Here is a 27,897-nt window from a genome sequence, read left to right as displayed (position 1 = left end):
CTCAGGAGGATGCTGCACCCACAGCGGGCAGAACAAGACACACGAGCCCATAACACAGTGGTGTGTAAGAACCATTGAAATAGAAATATATGGAGATAGGCTAGTAAGGACTTCCTTGGTGTTTCCCCAGCTGAGGTGGAACACAAAGACAAGGGAAGGTAAAGTGGTTTGCCTGAGGCATGAAGCTTAATTAGCATTACAACCAGGAGAGAATCAAGAGGAATGATATGTAGCGCTAAATCAAAGTTTCAACAAACCATACTGCCCTTTTGAAGACACACACACCACCACCTTTTCTCAGAATAAGTCAAGAACTAATTCAGTGAACCTGTGTCCTTGAGCTTTAGGATCCCTTCATTAGTCTGATTGTTGCTTTCAAGTTTCATGAAGAGTTATTTCTGTTAAGGAGGACAACTTGCCTCCTTTCCCTCTCTTAGCACAGTAAAGGGGAAGGTCCCTAGAGTGCTTCAAAGCAGCTTGAATGTTGTACAGGAAAGATATATTGTATATACTAAGCAAAAAGACAGGATTTCATCCTTAATTTCTTTCCAGGGCTAACTAGAATAATTCCAGCTACATTATCAATGTGATAATAACAGCAGTATAGCCTAACTGCTAAAAGGAGAAAAGATTATGGAAGTTTTGGTTCCATGGCATGTCATTTGATTTCAACATAGTCTAACTATTATGATAATGATTTACACTTTTTAACTCCCTTAGCATTAACAGTTTTATCTTTTATTAACAGGTGGTGTCCTATATGCTTCCCCTCAAAAAAAAATGCAAACTATACCATTGTTTCCAATATTATGCCTGCAAGAATACTAAATTCAGATTACCTGACATATATATATAGTAGCATAGAAATTCAAAGTGTCTCAGTAAAACAAGTAACTAATAATTTCATATTGTAAAAGGAAAAGCAAAGACACAATCTTTACTATAATCTGCAACGTTCACAAAGATTTGGAAGGTAAAGAAGTCAAAGATTAGACACTGCAGGCTCTGTGTTTTTCTTGTAAAATGCACTGTTTACAGATAATACTACTTAACCTTGCCATCCTGAAGCCTCCAACTTGCAAGTTCTTCCTTGCATAACCAAATTATCAGAACAGGACCAGACCACCGTGGTAACTTGATATGTTTTTGGTTTTCTTTTTTTGTTTGTTTGTTTTTTGTTTGGTTTTGTTTTTTTTTGTTTTGTTTTTTTTCTGGGAGAGGTTCCTTTTGCATGTCCCTTCCCTACAGCAAATACACTGAGTTCAGAAAGTGTACACTTGGTGTTTAGGATTATTTAACAGCAGGAAGCTCACAAAGACAATGCAGAAGTCAAGACTGTGGTTTCCAGCAGCTTCCCATGACTGAAATATTTTGATGTAAAAGCATAACATGACTGCACAGCAACTCAACCAAAAGAGGAGTTATAGTAGGGTTTTAGGAGGTTTTTTCCCAAGGATGTATGGCAAATAAGCAAGATACCTATGTACTTCACTTAACATTGCACCAAAATTAAACAGATTCAGATTTTGACTTTTGCTCCCTCCCCCTTTTTATTTCCTTTTTTTTTTTTTTTTTTTGAGAGAGAGAATTTATGGGACACCACCTGTGAACTAAAAAGGAATACTGTTAATTCTAAGTGAAATATAATGTATATACCAGTATCATAATAGAAAATGGCAAAATACAATTCTGAGTAAAAGCACTAACATGACAGTATGAATACAATTACTTTACAATTTTAAAAATTCCATGAGATTCTCATAATACATTTAAAATATCCTAAACTTCTAAGAATCCCTGTACCTGGTTAGAAGGCTTCATAAAGCAGAAAAGTATCAAACTGTAATAAAAATATTTGGTAGACTAAAGGAAATCAGGGCATTTGTGTCAATGCATCATTCACATTGTTAGATTAAGAAACCAGAAAAAAGACTGCCATGTTCGAGGTAAAGTCTTTAATTTAACACAGAAAGCAAGTCTGTCTTCTGAAAACAGAGAACTCCAACAGGAGTGGTGGCAGATGTTTAACCCACTCAGCATTTGTTCTGAAATGTGCTACAGAAAAAATAACTGTGATAAAGATTAGAATTCATGTAAACAAAGACTACAAACAACATCTGAATTGTTGGAAAATTCTTTTGTTTCACTAGCATCAGTGAAAGCAGAGAAACACAAACCATGGAGGGAAAGCCACAAAGTAATGGCCAGGAGAGCAAGATATGGGGTGTAAAGTTGACAGGACCGCTAACTTGATGTCACAATAAAAACTTCATGCAGTGCTTGTGAAGATGCAATCACAACCTCTCAGTCATGCCTGGCAGGTAAGGTAACCTAATATTCAGGCACAGATCTGTCACTGTGATTTCAAAGACATTAATTTGAGGGTTCATTAAAATTAATTTCTGAAAAGGACACCAAAGCCCAAACACAAGATATTCACTGTGCAGACAGCAACTGCTTTTTCTGTAAGATACAAAAAGAGAAGAGCCTCCTCAATAAAATCCCACATTTCAAAAGTATGCATTCTCAAAATAACAGGCAGAGTTTCTTCCATAATAAAGGCTACACCAGCACTACCTTGAGCTCTTTACAGTGCTCGTGTGCCACATGCCATGAAACGTTACTGACCCTTATGAGGGATTCAGAATAAACTCTTAATTGTCTTTAAGGATGAAAGATGGTCCTTGATCTTTTAAAAGTATTTTCCAACTTCCAGCAAGCCACAAATATGAAATATCGAGTTAATGAAGGAAAGGTCTAGTGAGGCCAGTTGGACAGATTGTTTAAATTCATCAATTTGTTCACATTTTAAAGTCACCATAACTTGACAATTATTATAGTGGACAAATTCAAATCTCTTTCAGGTTAAAAGCCAAAATTCTCTTGTGACTTCCACAGTTTAACATACAATATTTTACAGCATAACTCTGGGAAGTAGTATAACATATTTCTACAGAATGTTATATAACTAAATATAAAGATGTAATGATAAAACTATCGGAAGGAAAAGGTTAGGAAATATCTAGAATTCTGGCAGACTTACAGACCCCAAAAATGCCCCAAAGTACAAGTGAAATGCAATTATTTTTGCTGCTTGCTAGCTAAACTGCTGACCTACATTTTAACATCCTGAATAGAGGAACAGTGATATTTTACCCATGGATTCAAAGGGAAAAAAAAGATCTGTTGAGTTCGTATTCCTCATGAATGTTTCCAAATGATGGCAAATCAATAGCTGCTGCTTTACTAACATCACCCTTTGGACTTAGTCAGCTAGCATGCCTGAAAATCCTTCCCAGAAAAACCATACAGATTCACAAATCTGTTTTACAACCACCATCAAAACTCCATACAAACAACTCAGCTTTCTGTTTGGTTACAGGTACGATATAAATCACTAAAGTAAAAAATACTTCATAGTAAGGTCAACTTCATTTCTGAAGCTATAAAATTTTTTGTTGAATTCTTGTAGGGTAAACTGAGTGGAAGGAAAGGAATACAAGGTCATTAAATGAGGTGTCATTAGCGCCTTGAGCTATGCAATAACTGATTTTATTTCTTGTCACTAGAAGGTGATTTTATTGCATTATTGGCAAAGCACCCTCCTTTCTTCTGTCATAATCTTTTCCTACAGCCTGTTGCAAAAGGAAGTTTTTCAAAACACATTTTCAATTCCCCACTAAGCATTCAATTCTCAAATGGTTTTTAAAAACTCAAAGCAGTGATTCACAGAGCCAAATAAGAACACTGAACTTGGAACCCTGAAAATTTTCTGCTCTAGCTTTTATATTACAAATAATTTGAGTTTATTTTCTTCTAGAGTTACTTCCACTCTTTATCTGACAGCTTTCAAGGAGCCACAACAAAGTTCCTGATGGAATCCAAATAAAAGTGATCATAGGGAATGTAGAATTCTAATTAACAGGGCAAGACCTATGCGCAGCAAGTAGCTTGTACAATGCAAAAACCAGAAATACAAATGTTGTTTTTTGCTTTTCATGGAGTTCTTGTTAGACAGGAAGTTCATTTTGCAGACACAGGTGTGAAAAGCCAGAAATACAGAACAAAGCCTTAGTTATCAGCAGCAAACACTGTAGGATTCTGAAATAGAAAGAGAAATCATCATCATTTAAGTTCCTAACTCAGCACTTACAGAAGACGTCCCTGATCAGACAAAGTATTTAAAGTACTTTTACTTGAAAATGATTTCAGGATTACTTATAGCTGGAGCACAGTCTGATAACCAAAGACTAAAAGAAGTGAGATTAAAAAAAAAAAAAAGAAGCAAGGAAAATCTTGTGAGAACAAGTACTCAGATGTGGCTACAAGCTACAGAAGCCATGCACTGGAAAGGGAAAGGTAAGAAGAACTGAAGTGATTTAAAAAAAAATAGACCAGAATGAGAAAAATATAAGGTTTATTCACAGAATTCACATCCCTATAAATCCTCCACTTGGGGATTCATATCTAAGAAAATAGGTAAATAATGAAACATAATTCAGGGCCAGGAAAACAATGGCATCAAAACCTACAGATCCCAATCACCTACAGAATATAAGGGGCAAGACATCATTGGCAAGCTCAAGGAAAAAAACAGATGTTATTTTAGTCAGAATTCACTTTCTATGACAGGATAACCAAATGTCACTGCCTTGGATTCAGAGCACTAAATGGTATATTGAGTAGTGAGACATTTTAGACACTCTGCAGAGAGAGACCAATGGAAGGATCCATTCATTTCCTGACAGCCCCATAAGAATACAGTATTAAAAACATTGAAGGGTTCTGCATGTCTTACCCCTCAAAATACCTCTTTTCAGCTGTATAGAGGCCATATGAACTCTAAAAGTAGAAGCAAAATGCAATGTGAATGATCCCTGAAATTATTCAGCTCCTGATCAGGTAGAAATCCTCTTACTTTAAAAAGGGTGGGAGGCAGGGGGGTTTTCCTTTTTCTTTCCTTTTTTTTTTTTAACAATATTCGCTTCTGGGACTATAGACCTATATGTTTTTCACCTCATATGTCCATATGTTCCATAAAGGTCGACAAATTTGTCATCCTGATTAGGCAGAGAAACAAGCAGAATCAATGCAGTTCCTGCAGTATAAAATGCTGAATTTTTCTTGCTTCTGTTTCAAGTCACAGCTTTGAACAAACATTATCTAAATGCCATTTAAGACCACATATTGACAATTATTTTTTCCTTCTCTTTCCACAAAGGTTTCTGCATCAATTCAAGTAGTACTTCTATCCCCACTGGGCACACATCAAAAAACATTGTGCCCAGCCCTTCATGGATGCTCCTGGAGTTCTGGAAGCAGCCTTAGTTTGCTACCTGAAAACCAGCAAGCTATTTTAATTAATTCATGGAATCATGGAATGGTTTGGGTTGGAAGGGTCTTAAAAGATGATCTGGTTCCATCCCACTGGCCATGGGCAGGGACATCCTCCACCAGACCAGGTTGCTCAAAGCCACATCCCACTTCTTTTGATGTAGCCCAAGGTACAACTGGTTTTATAAGTTGCTAGTGTACACTTTTGACTCTTATTCAGGATTAGGTATTTCTTCAGTTTGTTTTGTTAATTTTATTCTGGTTTTATTTGGTTACTGTTTTGGGGTTGAGAGGTTTTTATGGGGAAAAGGGGAAGTTGGTGATGACAATTGTGGCTTGTTTTTTTTTAACCTAGTTTTGATATATGATGATGATCATTTATTCTTTTTTTACAAATTCTAACTATACCATATTTCTCCAGTTGAAGCCCTGAACTGAAAACATAATCCCAGAAGCCAAAACAGCATTTTATTTCACTTCTGGTGATGAGTGCTCTTTAGTTGAATGACTTCAGATTCAGCAGTGCCTTAAGTTTAGTTTACCATCCAATACAGAAAGTATTAAAAAAACCCCATGTCTACAATGAAAAAGCCTGTGTAAACTACAATTTAAACTCACAGAAAACAAGCAGGGCAGTGAACTTTCATTACACAGGATGAAGGGCAGGGGCATAAGTGAGTTGTTCTAGATGGAAAAAACAATGTTAAAGCTCATTGTCTCTTATAAAGATAAGAATATCTTATAATTATATCTTATAAAGATAAGGAAAGGGTAGTGACATTTTGCCAGAGCTACACTAAAAACAGCTATTTCAGAATGAGGTTATGTGCATCTCTAAGGAACACATGCATACTTCACATGCTTCAATGAACTGGCCCTCCCTGAAGAAAACAGATAATTTTTATGGTCCTGTACGGTGCTTTACATAGGAATACAGCTTTTGGAGAGTAAGCAAATTACTCTTTTATAAAAGTGATCTATTTCCAATTGTTTTCTCTCCTAAGAGAAAATCATCACTTAAGTTCCTAACTCACTGAAACAGAAAATAAATTTTCTGTAATAATTTGTTTTTCCTCAGGATACGGCACAGCTTTAAATACTGTACCCATAGCAGTCTAGATGTCAATTAGAGACAGCAGCTCTGACAGTGTGTTAGAAAACCATTAACACCATGACTCAGTGCTCTAGAGACTCCAGAACAAGTTGTGATTTCCCATAAAATCTAAGGAAAGTGTATAAACAACAATTCATGAAGCACAGAGACTTTAAGGGCCCAGTTTTAAATACCTTACACAGCCAAAATAACTGGCAACTCCAGTGACCACTGTGGAAACACTTGGAATCTGTTTGCATATTTATGGTACACTTTTCCTATGGAGACAGATATTCTTGCTGAAGGATCTGCCTGTTTTTACTGATGAAACATTATGACCTCAACACAAAGCAAGGCATGGTTGTGGTCCTACACAGGATTTACATCAGTTGGATTTGAGCTACCCAAGAAGTTAATTCAAGCCACTTACAAAGAGCAGGAATGTGAACTGGAATCCTGAGACAGTCATAAATCCTAGTCTTGGGTACAGGAACAATAAAAATTAAGACTATTTGAATCCTGTTATTTTGAAAATTCCCTTAATCCTTTTAAATGCCCTATAGGAGCCATATACTTCTTTCTTTAACCCAGAGAAATTACTTAATCTCATAAAAATTCCATTTCTTTGGAAAAGCTATTTTGTTGGGTGCAGGTTTTTTCTTTTTTAACAATCAAAAAGAGCATTTTGTACAGTTTCTGAACTTTATCTAGCCCATTCTGTGTTCTTTCTACTGAATTCTTAGCATAAAAACACCTTTTCTTATTTTCAGTTCCAATGTTCTCTGAGCCTTCACCTTTCTGACTACTGACAGCTTCAGTCTGTCCATTTCTTACAGGGACTTGACCTGAAATAACCCTAATCTGCAGGGGAAAAAAGATCATTTCTCAAAATAAAAACACAAAAAATAGGAGCTTTGTATTTTACTGTGAGTGAGGGAGAGTACTTATTTTTAAATTTTTCAATAAAGAATTGCCCTGCTGAGTTCAGCTCTTTGTCAAAACATAACACTTGCTATGTGGGACTTTTCCAAATCCCTTCTCGTGCTAAGGTACCGTTCAGAGTGCTTGTAGAGGGGCTGTGTTCACATAACATGGCAGAGCTTTGCTTCTCTCAACACTGCACACCTGACTCACAGGCACTTGCCTTTTCTAGAAGCCACCAGCCTATAAAATTCAGCTCTTTTCAGTGCTGTTGTTACCTCTAAAGTGCATTTTTCTTACTCCACGTTTCCAGCTGCTAGCACAGGGAGACTCAGGCTAATTTCTTCATTCATGTGTTGTAAACAAACCTTGGCACCATCAGCGTGGATCAGCCTTTGGCCACCCCGAGGACCTGTTCCCTTAGCTCTGTTTGCAGCTAGTTTTGTACAACTCTAAGTCTTAACTACCCCATTGTTTTGGAATACCTCTATACAGTGCTTCTTACAGAAGAGAATATGTTTAGATCTGTTACAGTGACTGAGTTTAATGGCAAAGTATCTGCTGGAAAACTGAGGTAAGGAAAGGTAGAGAAATATCAAACTACCCTTGAAGAAAAGCTGCATATTTTGAGACTGTATGCCAATTACAATTGGAAGTTAACTACAATAAAGAATTGCAGTCTGACCTGAAGAAAGAAGACTAGGGCAAAGACTGAAATTTAAGTCCTTTTTATTTCTGATTTTATTCCTGGGTTCAGCAGGAACCTCACCCTCCTTTCTCTCAGAAACAAAAACAAAACAAGCCCAGTTGTGACACGCAATGACTATAATGACTGTAGGTTATTGTATTTTTTTCTTTTCATGGAACCTCTATTAGGCTAGTAGCAAAACTACACTATACAGAGACAGCTACTAGACGGCAACCAAAATATCAATTTCTTTAAAAATCTGTTGGTTAGCAGAGTCACCAATGTCTCCACTCCCAAGAGGGTACCACAGACCAGAGACATTCATTCTACCACAGCCTTCATATCATTACCATACCCACACAAGAACAAAGTCAACCATGCTAAACAAATTCTTATTTATAGCTTTCAGCAGTCTTCACAGAGTGCAGAGGGTTCCAGTCATTTCCATCATGACTAAGAAGCAGTCTAGTAAGTACAGTCCCATTGCTACTGCAAACATGGCCATCCATTTAAAATGATGGCTGCAGAAACACTGCTGTGATTTACCACTCTCCAGGTATACAAATTTCCAAATGCCTCAAGAAATGCAGCTCAAGTTTCCACATTCATTCTAAAAATTCCATAGGAATACTACCTGGGTTTAAAAATGAGCCTTTAAGTACCTCCAGAGCCTCAAAGGAAAGTGCAGCTGCTGCCTCAGAACCATTTAATCACTCAAATCTGAATGATAGAGTGCACCACTTACCGCTGAACTGGGAAGGAAAGGGAATCTAAGTGGTCCTCGCCCTTAAAAGCCATATTTATCCTGTTCTCATGTACACTTCTCCATAGGCTGGAATCTAGAAAGAAAACAGTCACTTAGTAAACCTAGCAAAACTCAGGCACCTTCAGCCTAGGCTGGCATGGCATTTTCCTGCTCTTCTGTGGAGAGAGCTCATTAAAACAAATAAAAAGTCTCCTTTTCCACAACTCCAGCTGTTAACCAAGGCCATTAAGTACATTTCACACCATAAACAATGTAGGGTTTACATATTCCTGAAGATCCTGGACTACTGCACAGGTCAGAGCCATCTGTGTTGAACATTTCTGAGTTAGTATTGAGGTATTATATATTATATATATAAAAATCATTTATTTTATATTAACTTGAATGCTAGAGAAAATCTAATGAGTATTATAGTAATTCTTCTTGTTATTGTGAGAAAGATTGCAAGTGAGGTCCCTTCCAGCCCTAATTATTCTGCAATGTGATTTCAGGATTGTTAAGTACTACATTTATAGACAGGTCCTTGATGACTAACTTACTGAAGTATTTGACCCTTCCGTGTTAGACAATTTCATTTTTTATACATTTTAAATGCTGCACACATCTTTCTCCTCCATGATTTCCATTCATACCTAGTGACCAAGAGGTGGATCCAAGTTTTATTGCACTAGAAGAAAAAATAAGAAAGGAGAAGAAAGACTCCTCACTTTCACAAAAGAGTTCTGCCTCTTTCCCTCTCCTTTTAATTAGCCTCCCTTACATTAGAGTACTACCTACTCAAAGCATATTCACAGCAAAAATCATAGAGGATTTATTCTACAAAAAAAGGTGAAGTCATTTTCACTCACACACATGGCTAAAAGAAAACAAAGGCAAAATATTTGAAGGAAAAGACTAATCCATGACTCAGGAAGAAGGAGGAAATGGATTCGTTTGGACAAGGAGACAGGAACAGTGGGAAAATTATGCTTTCTTAAATGTGAAAAAAAAACCTGGTATCAATGGATCTCCTAGAGAAACTACTTTACACAGGAAATTACTGTTGTTTGTGTCACCAACTGAGGCAGAGTGGTTTTGATGTAGCTGCTTGTGAAATTCTGCTACTCAGTTATTGGCTGCATTGTGCGAGCTGAGTCAGCCAGCATTCAAGATATTTGCCACCCCAAATTGCTCTTAATTGACACAGAGTGGTCCTCACTCCCTTTCCTAGCAAACTGATCTCATTACTAATGCATGGCCTTGTTTTTTCCCCAAGATCTCACAAACACGTCCTGAGCACATAAAAATTTTACACCCAACGTAATGGGCTCACATGCTCTGTCCACTGTCAGCACCAGATTGCTCTGGTGATGGTGTCATCCTGTGTTTCTCCCTATCCCCTAGGTTTTCCTGGAAATAAACTTAATTTAATCCTTCTTTTGATGTATAGACTAAGACTGAAATATAGTAGAAGAATCTATTTTAAAAAGCCAAAACCAACACCAAAAAAAACCCCATGTTAAAAATAATTTGATTGGTACTGAAGTCTCTGGTTTCAAAAGACTGCAGATAATTCATAGGTTTTGACTGGAGGTTCATATGCCCAAGTATGAAAATATTAGTCTGTATTCTTCTGCTCTTGTAACACACTAAGATTTGCAAAACAAGCTTATTTGGGGGGGGGCAGGAGGAGAGGGAATTTAAAGCATTTAGGGTACAATATACAGATTTCACTAACAAATTGAATAAATGAGCTAGCTTCATTTCTACTAGCATAATATTTTTTGTTTTTTAAAGACATTTAAGACTACCAGATACACACAATTGCACAACCACATTTACTGGAAACAGCCAAATATCACAATAATCTTCATTTGGAGGAGATACCCTTAAAGCTGAACACATCCACATAAAACCTTAATCTCCAAAATTAATTTCCATTCCTAAATCTTGTCATTTAAAGGACCAAAAACTCCAGTATTTTAGCCTGCAGAATTACAGATTTCATGGACACTAAGCATCTCTTTCTGCTCAGCATTAGACCTGGATTTACCTTCTCATGCTACCAACACTAAATCAAATCTAAAGCTTCAGCTTCCTCTGGCAAGCTACATCTACTTCACCATTAGCTCAGCCTACTACCAATTTCTACACATACAAATCAAAGCACCTGCTTGTACTCCATTACTTGTGATCAGTGACATAATGTACACAGACATAAATTAGATTATTGCATGTCCCTGTTCCCCATAAATTAGAGACCTGACAAAAATGCAAGTTTTTATATGCTGTCTTCCCACAAAGCACAATTTTATATTATGTCTGAGAGCCTTTAAAAACATTATCAACTCCTACTTAGAGATTACTTATGCTCCGGGAACAACAACAAAATGCCACAACAATATCTTAACCAAACTGTCTGGCTGGAGACTATGATTAGATATTAGCTCAAATCTTGAATCCCAAATTAATGTTGGCAACATGCGGAAACTCTCTGCCCTGGCACTTTGCCAGGGGATCCACTGTACCCCCAGGATCACAAGAGAGGTTGGAACACCAGTGATTTGTGGTACAGGCTTCTGGTCCTGCTTGGAATGCCTCCTCCACCTGCTGAGCAATTACAGAGCTCTCATTCCTCTTTCCAGGTAAGACAAAAACTGTACTTCCTAGTAAAGACTAGGAGAGAGCTGATGAGTCTATTTAGTTGATTCTGCTTTCTAGTCGAGTCCACAACACAGTGATGAGCTTTAGTCAGCATTCCTAAAAGCAAAGTCCTCTACTCTAGCTGACCATGGAGATGTTACACATGCACTCACTTTTATTAAATATATATAATAACAGATAGCATCATTAGACTTCTGTAGGAGAGTCTAATTTTTTTTTCCACTGAAAATATTTCTTTCCATGACTAATGATTAGGCCCATAGCTTGTCAGAGATGCTGTCCAAGTAAATTTGTACAGAAAAACCCCCCAAATTAAAACTGACCAAAAAACCCACTTCTTGTAGTTTGCAATATTGGTCATTTTGGTAGAAGCCTGAGTGACACACTGAAATAATAAAATTGTATTCTTGTACTACTATGAAGCCTTTTATTTAACACCTTATACAGGGCTTTACATCTGCACACAGCCTTGTACCACAATGTAAATGCTGACTTACAATTAGTTTGACTCCTCTGGTAGGTAGCAGCATGTGCATGTGGAATTACATGTACTCAAGGCAGCAGGCTCTGTGTCCTGCATTTTTCTCTTTGTGATTTCAACACTGAATTAGTTTTTGAGATGTTATTTCCTCAAGGAATAGATGCAGATAAGCAGAGAACAAACCACATTTCAATCCCATCCAATACAGTCAGCCAAAAGCCTTTTTCAGGAGTTCAGAAGAGAACAAAGCATCACAACTGAAAGAGCATGAAAGCACTGCTCTCAGAAATCAGCAAGGTATCAGTAGAGGGAATGACCTTCACGGCCAAAATTCCCAAAACCACGTAACAGGAAGAGGAATCTTGCTCACAGGCAGGCACGAGGCCTTGCCAGCAAATGACAGAGAATTAAAAACATCTTTAAAAATTGCCAAAGAGCCCACCTGTAAAATAGAGGAGGAGAAGTCTCATCCCAGCTTACAGCAGGCTTGGCAGCACAGGGGAAACCTGTGCAGCACCTCATTAGCAGAGTGTGCAGCTGGCAGCTGCTATCCCACTGCTCCAGGACAAACCCCTCCTGCCTTACAAGCACTCCCTGCTGGGAGCCTCCTTTTGCTCCAGCCTGTTTAGCTATGGAGAGCAGCTTCTACAGAGCCACAGTGCTTTTTACACCCAGCAAAACTTGTTGTTTCTTGGAAGAAAGGAAATTACAACTCGTAGAATCTGCCAGTTTAAATTTCTTCTCCATCATTCATCATGTTAGCTTATATTTAATAAATTAGTTTATTAGGAGGGTTTTAGCATAAGGATTCTTTTAGGAACAACATCCATGCCCAAAAGTATCATGGTAACAGCATGTTTTCCAGGTGAACTCAGTGTGACTCATTTTCTTCTACTACTGATGGCCCGAAAGTTCTCTATCACAAAATTATGTCCTTAATTAAGCCCTGAAACTTCAGACAATTAAATTCACATTTTTGAGCTCATTCATGTCACACATGTTCACCCTTATAAAGACTCAAATCAAAAGGCTAATCTGTGAACTTTCACCACACCCTTTCTAACCCCTAGCATCATAATTTCAACACTAAAAATATCTTCAAATAAGGTCAATCAAGAGCATCATTTCTCTTTCAGAAAGAGACAGAAATCCACACATCTAGCCTCTGACTATTAATAATCATCTGAATTAGAAAAGCATGTTACCTACAAGCAATATGGTCAACCTGAGAATAAGAAGTTATTAGCTAAAAGTCATTTCAGACCAGATATCCCTTGATTAATATGAGCGGTTCCTGTCTGTTCTAAAGTACAATCTCTTTTCTGCCAAACAGTGCTTGCCCTTATTTTACAATTCTGGGAGTCTGGGAATCATTAGTTATTATTCTCCTATACGCAGAATAACTGTTAATGGAATGCCACAAATCAAATTAAGAGCAAAATTCTGACAGCATTTATGTGAGAGGTCAGAAAGTAAATACATACATTCTGTCCTTCAGCAACACATCCAGCCCATCAGAAGTTTTTCCACACTAACCATTTAAGGACTCAAGATCCTGTGTCATTCTGCATTATAAGAGACTTACATGGGCATGAATTAATTACAATAGTAAGAGCCAACTCAAAATTAAGCTAAGTGTCACAAATCTAAGAAACCATAAAACCAGGAGCAAAAATAATGAAGAGACCTCCGAGTGGTGCATTAAAATGGGTTGTATTAGCATGGGATTATATACACAGATCTATGGACCACACTCCTAGAATGCAAAATCAAAACTCAGAGGGAGAGGTGGGAAAAGGCACTACCTATGGCATTCATTCATGGCAGTGGCTCTTGCAGAACCAAAAATCAGAGAGGAAGCTCTGCTGAAAGTTTATACCTTACACTTCAACACAATCTGAAGCATAAATTCATTTTCAGTCACAGAGGAGTTTTATTTTTATGGGATGTTTCTTCCTCTCTTTTCTCGCTGCTTTCTGCAGAGAGAGGATCTCATTTTAAATGAGTCTCTGTATTTGAAAATATTCCTTCTATTACATCATAAAACAGTTTGTTTTGGAAGGAACCTGAAAGATCATCTAGTTCTAACCCCTCCCCGGGTTTCAGTAGGGTTACCTTCCACTAGATCAGGCTGCCCACAACCTCATCCAACCTGTCCTTGATTAAATACACATATTTTTTAAAAAAATATATACAGTCATCTATTTATTTAAATATTTCATTAATATTTCTCTTAGATTTTCATAATTGTTAAAAATAGGTCTTATTTTGTTATATATTCATTATAAATTTCTATTACATTAAATGGTTTTGAAGTATAAATTATAATACATATGGAGGTTTGGGGTGTATATATACACATACATCTGATGTAGTTATTCATGTAAACTCAAGTTTGTGCTATTTTTTTCTTCCAAATACTTCCCATTTTAGTCTTGTTTTACACATCTATACCTTGGAAATATCCAGGGGGATGGAGAGGGAGAAACAAAGATCTATCTCCATCAAATAGGCCATCCTGAAAACTACAGACAAGAAATATGATTGTGTAGATCCTTGAGGGTGGAAGAAAAAAACCAATCTGAAGACAGTACCATTTCTCTGCATACAGAGGAATTCCATAATTCACTTCCTGATTTGCCTTTTTTTTTTTTTTCAAAGAACATCTCGAACATTAAAAAAAATTGTTTATGATCTCCACAAGGAAAAATCCTGCTTTGAAAGCAAGATGTATGGGACTGCTCCTTCCATTTCTTTATTTTAGATAGTGGATCATATGAAAAACACTAAGCAGAACATACTTACCCAGGTAAGCCAGCTTTCTCCAAGAATAAAAATGGAGGAGATCAATCATCACATGTACCACAGCAAATCCTTTTGCCAAGGCAGGAGTTTTCTCACAATGCATCTTCAACAAATCTTCCCATTCAAATACAAAATATGTAGAGAAATGCAGAAAATGGAGCTCTCATCATCATTAATTACATTATGAAAATATTTAAAATAAGGAGATAAAGAAGGGCATAACAGATTTGATGAATTCTTTTTACCTACTCCTCCTCAAAATTAATTTAGGCCACAGGCTGCTGGAACAGTCACTTTCACATTTTTGGGGGTTTTTTTAATCTTATCAAAGTCTCTAGAATCTCCCCTTCTGCAAGGGGCACACCAAATTCTATAGCTGGCAGTATTATGGGAACAAACTGATTAGTGGTCACATTTCTAGCAATTAGCATTTTAGAGGCAGTTTCACTGGAAAAGAATTTACTTTTGAGGTTCAGGAGCCAAATAAGAAGTGTCAGGTTGGGGCACTCCAGAGCTATATTTTACCTTTTATGCAGTGCAGAATAATCACCATATAAAACCATTCCTTGGTTCTCAGGGCAGCAGTAATGCAAACTGCTGCCATGTAGTTTTGGGGGGTCCAATAGACCAGGCTGCTCAGAGCTCTACCCAGCCTGGCCTTGAACACTTCCAGGGATGAGCCATCCAACTTCTCTGGGCAACATCTCTCAGTGCCTCACCACCCTCACAGTAAAGAATTTTATCCCAATATTTAATATAAACTGGTTCTCAGTTTAGAGCCATCATCCCTTCTCCTGGTACTATGTGCCTTTGTAGAAAGTCCCTCTCCAGCTCTGTTTTAGGCTCCCTTCCAGTATTGGAAGGCTGTTCTAAGGTCTCCCCAGAGCCTTCTCTCCTCCAGGTTGAAGAATCCCAATTCTCTCAGCCTCTCCTAACAGGAGAAGTGTTCCATTCCTGTAAAAGTCTTGGTGGTCCTCCTCTGGATTCACTCCAGCAGGTCTGTATCCTTCCTGTGCTGGGGACCCTAGTGTGGTATTAGAGGTCAGAGGTTTGTGCTGACAATAAATGACCTCAAGTGAAATTGCCCTGCTTTGGTTTCATTTTCCCCTGACACCATAGCCAAGATTTCATCATGTCTCCATGTAGAGACATCAGAAATAGAAGGGCTGTTCTTTCAACCAGCCACTGTGCAGGGCACAAGGGAAAATAGATTTTTGCACCTTAGAATGTACAAATGTAGAAGTGTAGAAGAAATGCCTATAGAACATCACAGTTTTCTTTTATTAGATAACGTGACTCTTCCAGGCATAATGAAATTGGAGGTAGGATTCATTATTTCCCCTACAAACATGCAAAAATTACAACAGGAACTTAACATGAAAAGAATTTTAAAAAGTCTTTATTTATTTTATGCCCTGTTGAGGCATAAAATAAAAAAATAATTGACTAAACCAAAGTTAAACATAATGCAAGTAAAAATTGAATCAAAATATTTCAGAGTTTAATACTGTAAACAAGTACATACAGAAGATAACACTGTATTTAACCACTTCAAAGGAAAGGAATAGAGACCTACACAAATAACTCACTGCAAGGAAACATGACAATATTTGCACATCCCCATGTATAAACCATTACCTGTAATGAAAGGATTTCATCTTAATAGCCATTCCTGTTAGTCAGACAGGAAGTCTAAAAGACATCTTTATTTACATTGATATTCCTCAAAAAGAAAAACAAATCTGACATTTTAACAGAGAGGAGCAAAACAATATTATTAATTCAGGTCATAGTCAAGGCTATATTGGACTAGCATCACAAGGCATTGCATGGTAAACAGTGGTCATATTTTCACAATATTTGCCAGTGGTGATTAAGTTTATTGTTTTATAGAGTTAATATCAAACTGCTCCCTTTTGGTCATAGCTCTGAAAACTTTAAAACCAGCTTTAGACCAGTACAGATAAACACAAATTTATCTATAAGTTAGCTGCTCTTGGCCTTCTGTGATTGTGTTATCTCTAGTCCTTAAATCACTTCTCTGTTTGAACTGCTAATAAACTTCCTACTTCTTTCAATCAACTTCAAGATAATTCTTTCACCTTTCTACAACATATTGGGGAAAAGAAAAACAAGGACATCAGAGAACTACAGAAAAGTTAGAAGAAAGTAGGTGAGAGATCAAAGTTATTGCCTGCTAATAATGTAACTCAACAGAATGCAAGAGCAGGAGATTCAGCTGGGCAACAAGCACACGAGACAAACCAACACACCAAAGAAAACATAATGCACATGTGGTTGAGCTACATATTTTCAAGGATCTCCGCTCTCTCTTCATGCCCATTGCAAGTTCTACCTCAAGTCTGCCTTTTCTAGATAGACAGAGCAAATCCAGTAGAAAAACTTCCTGAAAGCTGAAAAATAGTCAAAGTATGTTGTGAAATTACCTATACACTAAAAAACAAGAACATGCAGCCTACAGCAAAATTTGAGCATAGTTTCTGTTTCTTGCTTCTTTCATTTAATTAACTCTAATTAGCACTTCCAGACAGCCTGTCAGCAAACTATGCTACCTAGTCATTATAATTCTACACAAAGAACAAGTCATAAAGCAGCAGCAAGCATTTTCCTCTGTTTGTAGGAGAGAATACTTCATTTATAATGTTGAACCACTGCCAAAGAGGATCCAATCACCAGATATTTTCTTCTTCCTCTGTCCTTCGCACAAAAAAAAAAAAAAAAAAAAGTGGAGGAGCCAGAAGTCTGTAACAATATCAAAGAGAGGGAATCCTCAGCAGGGCTAGAGGCAAAACTGCACTGCAGGATTATTGCCATATCCAGTGTCTCAGGGGTAAGTGCAATGTGAGCAGAACACATCCAGAAACTCCAAGCAAATCCAAAGGCTCAGGGGGATTTTCCAGCCTGCTCACATTAGTTTTGCACCAGACATCAAGTTGAGTGTGGGAGCAGATAGTGCAAATCCTGCTCCAAGTCAGTCAGCTGCACTCAGCCTGTGTGCCCCAAGTTCTCCTGAGCCTCTGGTTGCTGAACTCTGGAAGGCCAAGCAAAAAAAGTTCAGGTGGTATTCCCTGATGGAATGGCAGGTTTTGTAAGGATCACAGGATATCCTGGGTTGGAAGGAACCCCAAGGATTATCAAAGTCCAACTTTTGGCCCGCCACAGGACAATCCCCAAGAGTCACAGCATGTGCCAAGAGCATTGTCCAAATTTTTCGTGAACTCTGGCAGGTTTGATTCTGCAAGCACTTTCCTGGGGAGCCTGTTCAGTGCCCAACCACCCTCTGGTGAAGAACTTCTCCCGATATCCAACCTGAACCTCCCCTGCCAACTTCAAGCCATTCCCTCAGATCCTGTTAGTGGTCACCAGAGAGATCAGTGCCTGCCCCTCCTCTTCCTCTCATGAGGAAGCTGTAGGCTGTAACAAGGTTCATAGAACCACAGATTTGGAAGGGACCATCAGGAACATCAACTCCAACTTTTGGCCCTGCACAGTACAGCTTTCTTTGGAGCTTTTTGACTCTGGGTTTTCCTGGTTTTTTTGTTGACATGGTTGCTGGTTGGTTTTTTTTTTAATCATTCCCCCCTTCCCAATTCACAGGCTGACATTTTAGTATGGAAGGGCCAAGGAGGAGACCACAGGCAAGATAATAACAAGAAATATAAGGAGAGGAGTACTGCTCATTAGGAAGTAAAGTTTGGAGGTTGATGAGTGTGTGAACAACCATGCCATGCCTGAAAATATTGTAGCTCAGTAGGGACCTGTGCACTTTCAATTAAAAAGTGACTATATGTCACAGTACTTTTAATTACTAAACCTCCAAATGTGGCAGGTAGACAAGTCACGGCCTGTATCTTCTTTTGCACTGGTAACTCCCAGATAGGCAGCAAATTACCAAAGTCCAACAACTTCACATCTATCAGCTGATGTTCAGTAACCCATTATGCAAGGAACTGGCACATAAGTTCTGAGTACACAATGAATTGCTATACAGTCTGTTCCAGAATGCCTGCATTGTTTGTTCTCAAGATTTTCTAAAAATGGATATTGAAAGAAAAGAAAAATTACTTCTTAAACTGTACAAATCTCCTTGCAGAACAGGCCTAGTGTATTGATAAATATTTCCCATTATTATCATGAGGTTGTAACAGCTTGTGATGGCACAAGTAGAGACACATACCAGAATTAGCTGGAAGGAAAAGTCCCAGAGCAAATTTTGCTATTAGCAGCCAAATTCAATGAATTTGTAATCATAAGGTTTAGGAGTGCTCAGATTCCAGACTTTATTTTTCCTCCCCACAGAAAAATATAACAGTGACTATAGGGGGTTTTATCCATAATATTAGCTTGAGCTTTGCAGTTATTTATGACTGTGCCACAGAACTTTGTTTCCCTGCAAGTGAAACAGGGACACATTAGACTCACATTTGGAAAGCAGTCTATTCACTCATTTCCAACACAGGTTTCTGCACTATTAACCCTCCAGACACATTAGCCTGGTAAGAGCAAAGGATAAAAGTTCCCCATGAACTTCTATTTCCAGAAATTGGCATTGACTATTTCAGTTGCAAAGGCACCGAAACTTAGAAGTCACACTGCTGATCTACTGCCCTGAAAATTTCAGTCTTCTGACCTGTTTCTTTCTATTGTTACCTGTGATATGTGGGCAGTGGATCAGCCCATTTGCAAGAGTACCTAAGAGAACTCAAAATCCCTCCAGAGAGCTCATTTCACTATTAAAACACCAGCACTTTTCCATAGATAGTTCCATGATCAAGAGTTACCTTTGTCTCCATTTTCCATTATCAGCCTCAGAAAACTCTGCCAATCTTGAAACACCCATCATCTCCAATTTTTCTGGTGCAACCTAAGGCAATAATTGGCCTCAGCAAGAAAATAGACACGTTGCTAACCCCTCAGGGTGACAGAGGGTACATTCCACCTGCAACTATGGCTTTCATCATTTTCAGTGTGCCCAAGTTTAGAGATGCTAAGGTACTGCCTGTGCCAATTACACTTACATTATTTACCAGCAAATATCTGAGGGTCAGGCATGTCAAATATCTTGCTGGGTATTGCCAGTGCCCACAACTGATGTGTTTGGGCATCCCACAGGAAGGGTCTGCCAACTGGGCAGTCAGGCACATTCTGCCCCAAGAGCAGGAGAGGATGCACACAGAAGTTCTTCTTTAGATTCACATTATCTGGACAAGACAGAGCAGAGACTTCAGGGAAATAGCCCATGACCTCTCTCAGTCAGTGCCCAGGTGAAAGAACAGGATCCCAAAGCCACATATCTGCCACGACTTGAATGCCACAGAGGTAATTTGAAGCTCATGTGCATGGCCCAGCTTTCCTACCGTCTGTCAGTACAGACCCCAGTGAGAAAACTGCCCCCAAAAGCACAACCAGCACTTGCACGGCAGACCCAAAACCTGAAATGTCTTTATTTATTTAAAGATAGAGTACTGTGACCAGCAACATGCACATGCAAGGAAAAAAGTGACATCCTTAAATTGTAGGAAAAAAATTTAAATTGCTGCAGTGGTAAATGTAAATCAGTTCTGAGACCCAGCCACCTAATTGTCCATTAAGATATCAAAAAACAGATTCTTCTTTTAATTTAATAGTCTTCTAAAAGAGAACCCAAGAAAATGTTAGGCATTACTCATGGTAGAACTACAGGACAGAGCTTTCGACTCATGACTCATCCAATAAAAGGGAAAGCAGTTCATAAGCAAATTCTGAAAAGTTTCAAAGCACAAGATGAATTTACCTTTTAAAAAGAAGCATTTCAGTAAGATGGGGTGGAAAAAGAAATCGGTTACAGGAAACATAGGTCAATGGTTACATCCAGGGAATGAAAATACAGAAATCATCCTGCTTTACACAACAAGGTGCATCACACCATCCTCTCACAGCTATGCAGAAACTTATTTATCCTCTCTCCATATTCTGATAATGAAGTGATAATGTTCCAAATTCCTCTATTCTCTTTAGTGCAATGACAGATTATGCCTGCAAAGGTGGGGGCTGGTGGTGCCTTTATACAGCCCTTGAACCTCAACTTGATTGTAAAGCATCAGCTCAAATCTAATTCCAGGAACCGAAGACCTCATACATGTGAGTGAAATGCGTAAGGCACAAAAATAGATTTTAGTAAAAATGTGAAAAGGTTGAATCCTGACAGAAGGTGACTAAGAGGGGAATCCAGTAGGGAATAAACATGGAAAAATAAGTCAGGAAGTTTAACATCTTAGACCCCCTAAAAAATTAGAAGAATAAAACTGCAGTGTCAAAACTCAGGCAATGCTTTTTTTGTAGCACATGTGCCACTTGCTCCCTCAAAAGTCACTGTGGCCCAGAACCTGGCATCCCACAGCCACAGAATCACTGAGGTTGAAGAGACTCAGCTTCAAAACAGAAATTCTTATGGATAATACCAACAACCAAAGTTAAATTTATTTATAATAATTTTTAAGTTAATTTTCACGCCTCAAGAAAATTGCTACTTGTATTACATACTCCTTTTAGGATGTCCTTGAAAGTTTGGCTTCTGGTTTAACTTTTGAATACCAGCATTTTCCAGGATAAGAGAAAACTGAATGGACGAACTAGATGGGGTCAGGAGAAGTCAATGAGAGGAAAAAATGCATTAAAGTTCCCAACAGCCCTGCCACTGACTTCAGTGGTAAAAGAAGCCAAAAACTTACTGTACATTTAGGAGTTAAGATTGACTGGGACCTTTCTAAAATTACACATACAAAACACCAGCTTCTGCAAATAATTATCAGGTCATATACCCATAAAAGTCAAGAAAATATATTTTATTACCTTCTCATCTTACTTATTCACAGAGTAGAGCCAATATTAGTCAGCACAAGTAGCTGTTTGCAAGCAGGAAGGCTTCAATCATTAAGGAAGGGATGTAATTAAAAGGAGGGAAATCCAAAACACAGTTCTACCCACCAATCACGTCATCTAAATTGTACTATTTTATTCATCAAAAATAAAGCTTTGAAACAAAGATGTCATATTTTATGCAAGTTCTTGATTATCTTTCTTCTGAGGGAGCATGTAATTTACAAGAAAGAGGACTTAAAGCTTTAAGTGCCTCTGACTTAATTCAGCATTGCTGTATTGATGGTCCCATTTAGATGATTCCATTTCAGGCCCCTCTAACGCATTAAAGGCATGACTTACTCACATCCATTTGGCTAATGATCCCCTACTGCTCCAAAGTAAATGACAGCTATTTACAGTAAATTATTCAATTAGATAGAGGGAAGTGCGGTATTCATTTTATATTGTTTGACATGGCAAAACAGAAGTGTGCAAGAAGGCAGGTAGGGCATTTTAATCTTCCAGAATCAATTGTTTAATCCACAGCAGGAGGATAAATACATTCCACAATACTTGTCAGCATCAGGTTTTTATTGTAAACATTCTAAGAGTCTGGAGTATTGCAGCTCCAGTTAATACAATTCTGTCCATTTCAAAAGTAAGTCAGCATTCCACACAAGGAATACCAGCACTTGACAGGACTGCTTTATTTTAGGCACAATTTCAAGTAGCACACAAAGTTACCATATGCTAGCAGGAGACCAAATTTCCATTTAAATAAAAGAATAGGCATGAGCTAGCCTGAATCCCATTTATCTGTAATGGGATTTACACTACTAAGTGACTACCTCACTCTCCAAAACAAGGACTCAGTGTCCCAAGACATTTGAATAGTGGGATATTTTTAAGTTATGAAATCCCAGGACAGGACAGCTCAGATCATTTCACAAACTAAGAGGGAGATTCAGACAGATAATCAAATAAAGAACAAGTTGGGGCTAAAACAGGGCCCAGGAAAGGGGAATGCTCACGTTGCAATAACTCAGAACTAGTCCTTGATTTGAGAATCTTTTCACACATTCATCTGTCCTTTTCCAGGAGCTGAAGGGGATATGCGAGTACATACACATTACAATCCCCACTATATACACATTTGTCTGACCACAACACTTGGAGAAAAAAAAGAAGTCATGACTTTGCTGTCCCCTGTCAAACCTTTGCCTTATAAAAGAGAAAATGAATGAGTAGTCCTCATTATTATAGACAGGAACATGAAGTCCAAGGTGCAGGACAGGCCACCATGTGTGCTGAGCCTGCCAGTGACCATGCTTGTGCAGCTCCCAGGCCTCCCAGAATTTATCTGAGGGAAAAAAAGGAGTAGGTAATTTGTCAAAGCCCTCCTGGCTAGCCCTAATTTTGGAGAATTTCACTCTTCCGCAAGCCCAGAATGCCTCAGGACAAGTGCCGAGCAACCCAAATAGAACATTTTCCTCTGGCTAACCTGCCAACACATTTAATTTTCTACAGGCAGAGGGCCAAGTTCAGCAAGCACAGCTCCTGCTAAGCTTAATGGGAGCTGCACTTGCCTGTGCCAGGCAGTGAAGGTTTGCTGGGGGACTGCAAGGAACACACCACAGAAAATACAACTGCTGCCAGTATCTCTATTCAGAGGCTGCATTTGAATGGACTACTCTTTTTTTCCCCCCTGATTTTATTAAATTCTTCTAAAGCTGCTGGCACAATGAAACCCTTCCCACTCTTAGCATGTGTTCACTCACTTCTACGAGCAAGGAATCCAGACTGGCTGCTTGCAGTGATGAATTTTGTCCAAAGACCAGCTTACCACAACTGGGCTGTACAAATTTAACAGTCATTTGGTGCCTTATAGCCAACAGTGCTGGCCAGATTATTCAAAAGGCCTCCTACACACAACTCATGAATTCCTAGGGAAGGTCTGCATTTCAATGGCTCCAGATCCTCTTTTCTGCAAATCAATTCTTGTTGCTGATTTTCCTAGTTACCTTCATCCTCTTATGAATTACTATGTCTTAATTTCTAGCACTATACATTAAGAAAACTTTAGCCAAGGTTCTCAGAGGCTCTAAGCTACACCAGTTTTTACTAACAAAGATTTCTCCATTGTTATTCGCAGAAAATCTCCCCTTTAAATATTTTCAGATGCTGTAGTAATGCCAGGAAGAAGAATAACAGTTCTAGACCTTAATGAGCAACACTCTGGTCTTCCAGTCCCTGGCAGCTGCCTCTGCTGGATCTACACCTCTTCATACAGTATCTTCCTTGTTCACCCTCATGCTCTTAGACTAAACATATCAGCTGACATTCCCTCTGGTGCAAAAGGAAGTGGCTTGGACTTAAAACCTTTAAACCTGTGATGAACCTCTGAAACGATCCACAGTTAATTTTCACTAAAATTCACCTGCCTGAAAGGCACCAAGTTAAAATAGACTTCAAGCCAGTCCATCTACTTGATAAGGAGAAGTGAAAACAATTTGTGTGGCACTTGAAATCACACAGGAAGGCTAAATTATTAAAAGGAAATATAAAAAAATGCAAGGACAATGTGAACTTGGATCCACATTTTTAAAAATTTAATTCACCAAAATAGACTTCTCTACACCAAATAGTGAACATTTATATTTTTCTAGCTCCAAAATTCCCCCAGACAACCAAACAGGAAAGTTCAGATCAGCTGAGATGTTCAAGGTACATTGCCAGTAAAATGCTACACATCAAAACTACACCAAGCGATATTGAAAACTGAATATTGAGTGTAAAAAATTTCTGCTCAGCTGCTCAGATTCTGAGTAGTTACTCAGAATAGGCTGCTTGGAGTAGCAAAAAATTAGAAGACATTAAAGTGGAGGAGGCAGGGGGAGCCAGTGTTGCAGCTGAGCTCTTCAGGGAGAAATCTTCCCATCCCCTGGGCCAGACTTTAGTGGGAGCCACTGCCACCAGCAGGGACAACACAGCCAAGTTGGCCTGATAACGTGGCCATGCTGCAGCCAAGAAAATACAAGAGCAAGGATTGGAAGGAATGATCTGGCCTAGGATGAGTCACTGGACATCATCTCCTGTCAGATGGTGCAGGCAGGAATGCTGATGCTCCCAGCTCGTGTCCTCATCCCCACTCACTGCCAGTCCCTGCTGTCCCAAGCAGGGGCCCTGTCCACGCTGTGCACAGCTTTCTCCAGCACAAGGACACGAACTGCTACAAATGGACCTGATTTGCAAGTGTTATTTACAAAGCACCTGAACATCCTTCACATTTAAGTGAGATTATACCAAAATGAAGTGTACAAGTTCACTCCACCTTAGGCAGGTGTGCTGCATTTGCATCAACATCACAATTCACAGACATTAAGGGTCAGGCACACTCATCAGCTGGAAAACAACACCAGGAAAAGTGACATGAACAGCCCAGCTCTGCTCACATAACATCAAGCTTTGCTTAGTTTTGTTTTGAGCCTTTTTTTCCCCCCTCTCAAAGCACTTGACATTGTTTTCTGCCTATGTAATACTTAGATAAATAGAAACAGGCAACATTTCCACATGTGATATTGAGTATGTCACCCTATAACAGCCCTTAATTTCATAATTTGTACATGTTTAGATTAAAACAATTATATGCAGAGTATTTTTAATAAACCAAACACAGGGTACAACAACTCTCTGAGGGTTTCCAGGTCTCCCACAATGTCAGGAGCTGTTTAATAGAACTCCATAGAAGTCCAAAAACTTTGTTTTACATTTTCACAGCAACCAAAGGTCACCTTCATTTCACAAGGTCTACACATGCTCTCCAAAGGAGAGGAGTTAGAAATGGGAGAGGCAACAGCACTCAAATACAAAAAGAATGCAAGAAAATAGATATAAAAGAAGTGCTCTGGGGAGGCACTTTCATTGAAAATGATCATGAAAATAAAGAAGATGCACCATGAAAAATGCCATTGCATCTCATGCTTAGGACATCAGTCTGTGCTGGAGACAGTAAGTCCCTGGCATGGGGCAATGTTTCAGCAATGATGAGAACACATTTCAGACACAGCGCAGTGTTATATTTTGCAATTCATGTTGGCGGCATTTTTCTTTTGTAAATCAACATAATTTGGCTCTGTTAACATTCTTGCTACTTTTCCTTCATTTAATGATTTTTCCAGAAGTGCTTAAAATCAGGGTGTTCTGAACACTAAATTATAAAAACTGGCATATAAAGACTCAAATTCCTATAAATAGATGAATATCCCATTTTCTGGAATTCTAATCAGCTTCCGCTTTTTATTTCACCTCTATTAGATGGCAATCTCAAGAGCATTTTTACAACTACTGAATATTCATCACTGCTTTTTCTTTTAAAGAAAACCTATTGATTAACTGATTCTGTGGCTTACATTAAAGCAAAGGTCCCAGGCAAAAAAACAATAATGTGGGTATAGAAGTAATAAAGTTTATACCTTATAAGTTGGAAGGATGACAGAACTTCAACAGCAAATATCAGTTTGAGAGATAAGTGTAAAGCTCTGCCCCTCATTGACTCCACACTGGTGTTTAACAGTGCACCACAACCTTATCCTAATATTTCTAGGGAAATCCACCTCTAGCTTTCCATTCACTTCATGTTCCCAGCTCTACATTTTCCCAGGATGAGAACCAGTGTTTAGGTTAAATACCTGCTGTGACTCAGGGCTGGCAAGGAGGTCCCTGCTGGACAGCTGGGACGTTTGGAGAAGGCAGAGAGGATGGAGCTCTGAGGATACCAACACCCCACAGTCTCCAGAGTTTTGTTTCCCACGCACCTCTGCAGCCCTGTCAGGGAGCTGAGCAGCACCAGCTCAGGGCTGAAGGCAGCACTGGCAGCCCTGTCCCATGCTCAGTTGCCAAAGCATGCACTCACCTTTTCAGCAGCAACTCCATGAAAACATGAAATCAGACAAGACTTGCTCTTTGTTCACAGCAGTGTTCATACTAGAACTTACATAAAAATCAAAGGGACAAAAAGCTCTCACACAACACACACCTAAAATAACCTTACTTCAGCTGTGCCTTGGCAAAAAGCCTAGGCAGCAACAAGATATTTCCCTTCAGCTAGCAAACAGATCCCATTTTCCTTTTTCCAGGGCCCACATCCGTATAATCAACTATAGTTCTGGTATCAGCATTTATAGGTTTCATATGGTCACCATTTATAAGCAAACCACTTCCTCAGTACAGACACAGTTAGTATATTTTCTCATTTTCATTTGGCAGAATAGTTGTAGACTGTGGTAAGGAGGAACTATAAGGGACAGAAATCAGATCTCAAAAAATCAAAGTTCCTTAAGACGTGATAGATCAAATATGCAAAAATCACTACAAAGGGTGTTGCAAGCTCACTTTCTGCCTGCCTTTTCTCAGTGGAGATATTGCAGCCACTCAGACCTTTCTGGTGGGATTTCATGTATAATTGCAAGCATTGTGTGCAGAGGGACTAAAGCAGCCACATCACTATCTTCACCACTGCTAAATGCCATCTCTAGCACGTCTACACCCTGATGCAGTGTGTCCTGGTGGCCAGCTAACAGAAGCAGCTAAGGAAACCAAAGTTTCAAGCTCAGGTTAGAAATTCTAACTTCATTTTTCTTCTGGTAGAGAAAAAAAAATGCTTAGAAACAAACCAAAATTAAAGCCTCTTCCAACAGGAAAGAGGTAAAATTGTCGTTTCAGTGTTCTCTTTGAAACAGGCGTTCCAGGATCCAATACACAAACTCTTCAGGCTCCAAAATAAAGACTGGCATTAAATACCACAGCTTTAAAAGAAAATATAACCACAGCCCTCAGCCTGCCCTGGGATTACTGGCTGCAGACTCCCAAGAGCTGGCTTTTGCCTCTAACAATTTGCACATCAATGTGTTGAACTGGTACTGATAAAGACACACGTGCAAAAAAACAAGAGCACACACTTCAGTCTGTCACTGCTCTGGCAGGGACTGCCATCAGCCTTTTCATCTGCCTGCTCCATCACACACACACCAGCAAAAATGATTTTTTGTGACACATAATAAATAGTGCTTTTTACAGAAAACAATCAGCCATCCATCCTGAAACACCTTACCTGGCCTGCAGCAAACAGGAGTCAGAAAAAATGAAATACCAAAAGGTCAGTCCACTGTTGGCACAGTCAAACTCCCAACTCCCTTGCACTTGGGCTGAAAAGGCATGCTCAAATCCTACATGAGGTGCAATCCTGGCAGTGCAGTTTCTTGATATGAAGAAAGTTAATGCTTGAAAATTACTCAGATTGTGTTCTT

General features: G+C 38.7%; 1 protein-coding gene across 1 annotated transcript in view; it reads right to left on the bottom strand.

Annotated features, from left to right (window-relative positions):
• Nucleotides 1-27,897, bottom strand: part of INSC (INSC spindle orientation adaptor protein) — a 143,786-nt gene that overhangs the window by 77,437 nt on the left and 38,452 nt on the right. Inside the window, exon 3 of the mRNA XM_041481108.1 lies at nucleotides 8,782-8,875. Coding sequence (XP_041337042.1) covers nucleotides 8,782-8,875 — 94 coding nt within the window. The remainder of the gene's footprint in view (nucleotides 1-8,781; nucleotides 8,876-27,897) is intronic.

Source organism: Pyrgilauda ruficollis, unplaced genomic scaffold (assembly GCF_017590135.1).
Source record: "Pyrgilauda ruficollis isolate IOZ18807 unplaced genomic scaffold, ASM1759013v1 scaffold55, whole genome shotgun sequence".
Lineage (NCBI taxonomy): Eukaryota > Metazoa > Chordata > Aves > Passeriformes > Passeridae > Pyrgilauda > Pyrgilauda ruficollis.
The sequence above is the reverse complement of the archived record's forward strand: the minus strand, read 5'-3'. Positions and strand labels throughout refer to the sequence as shown.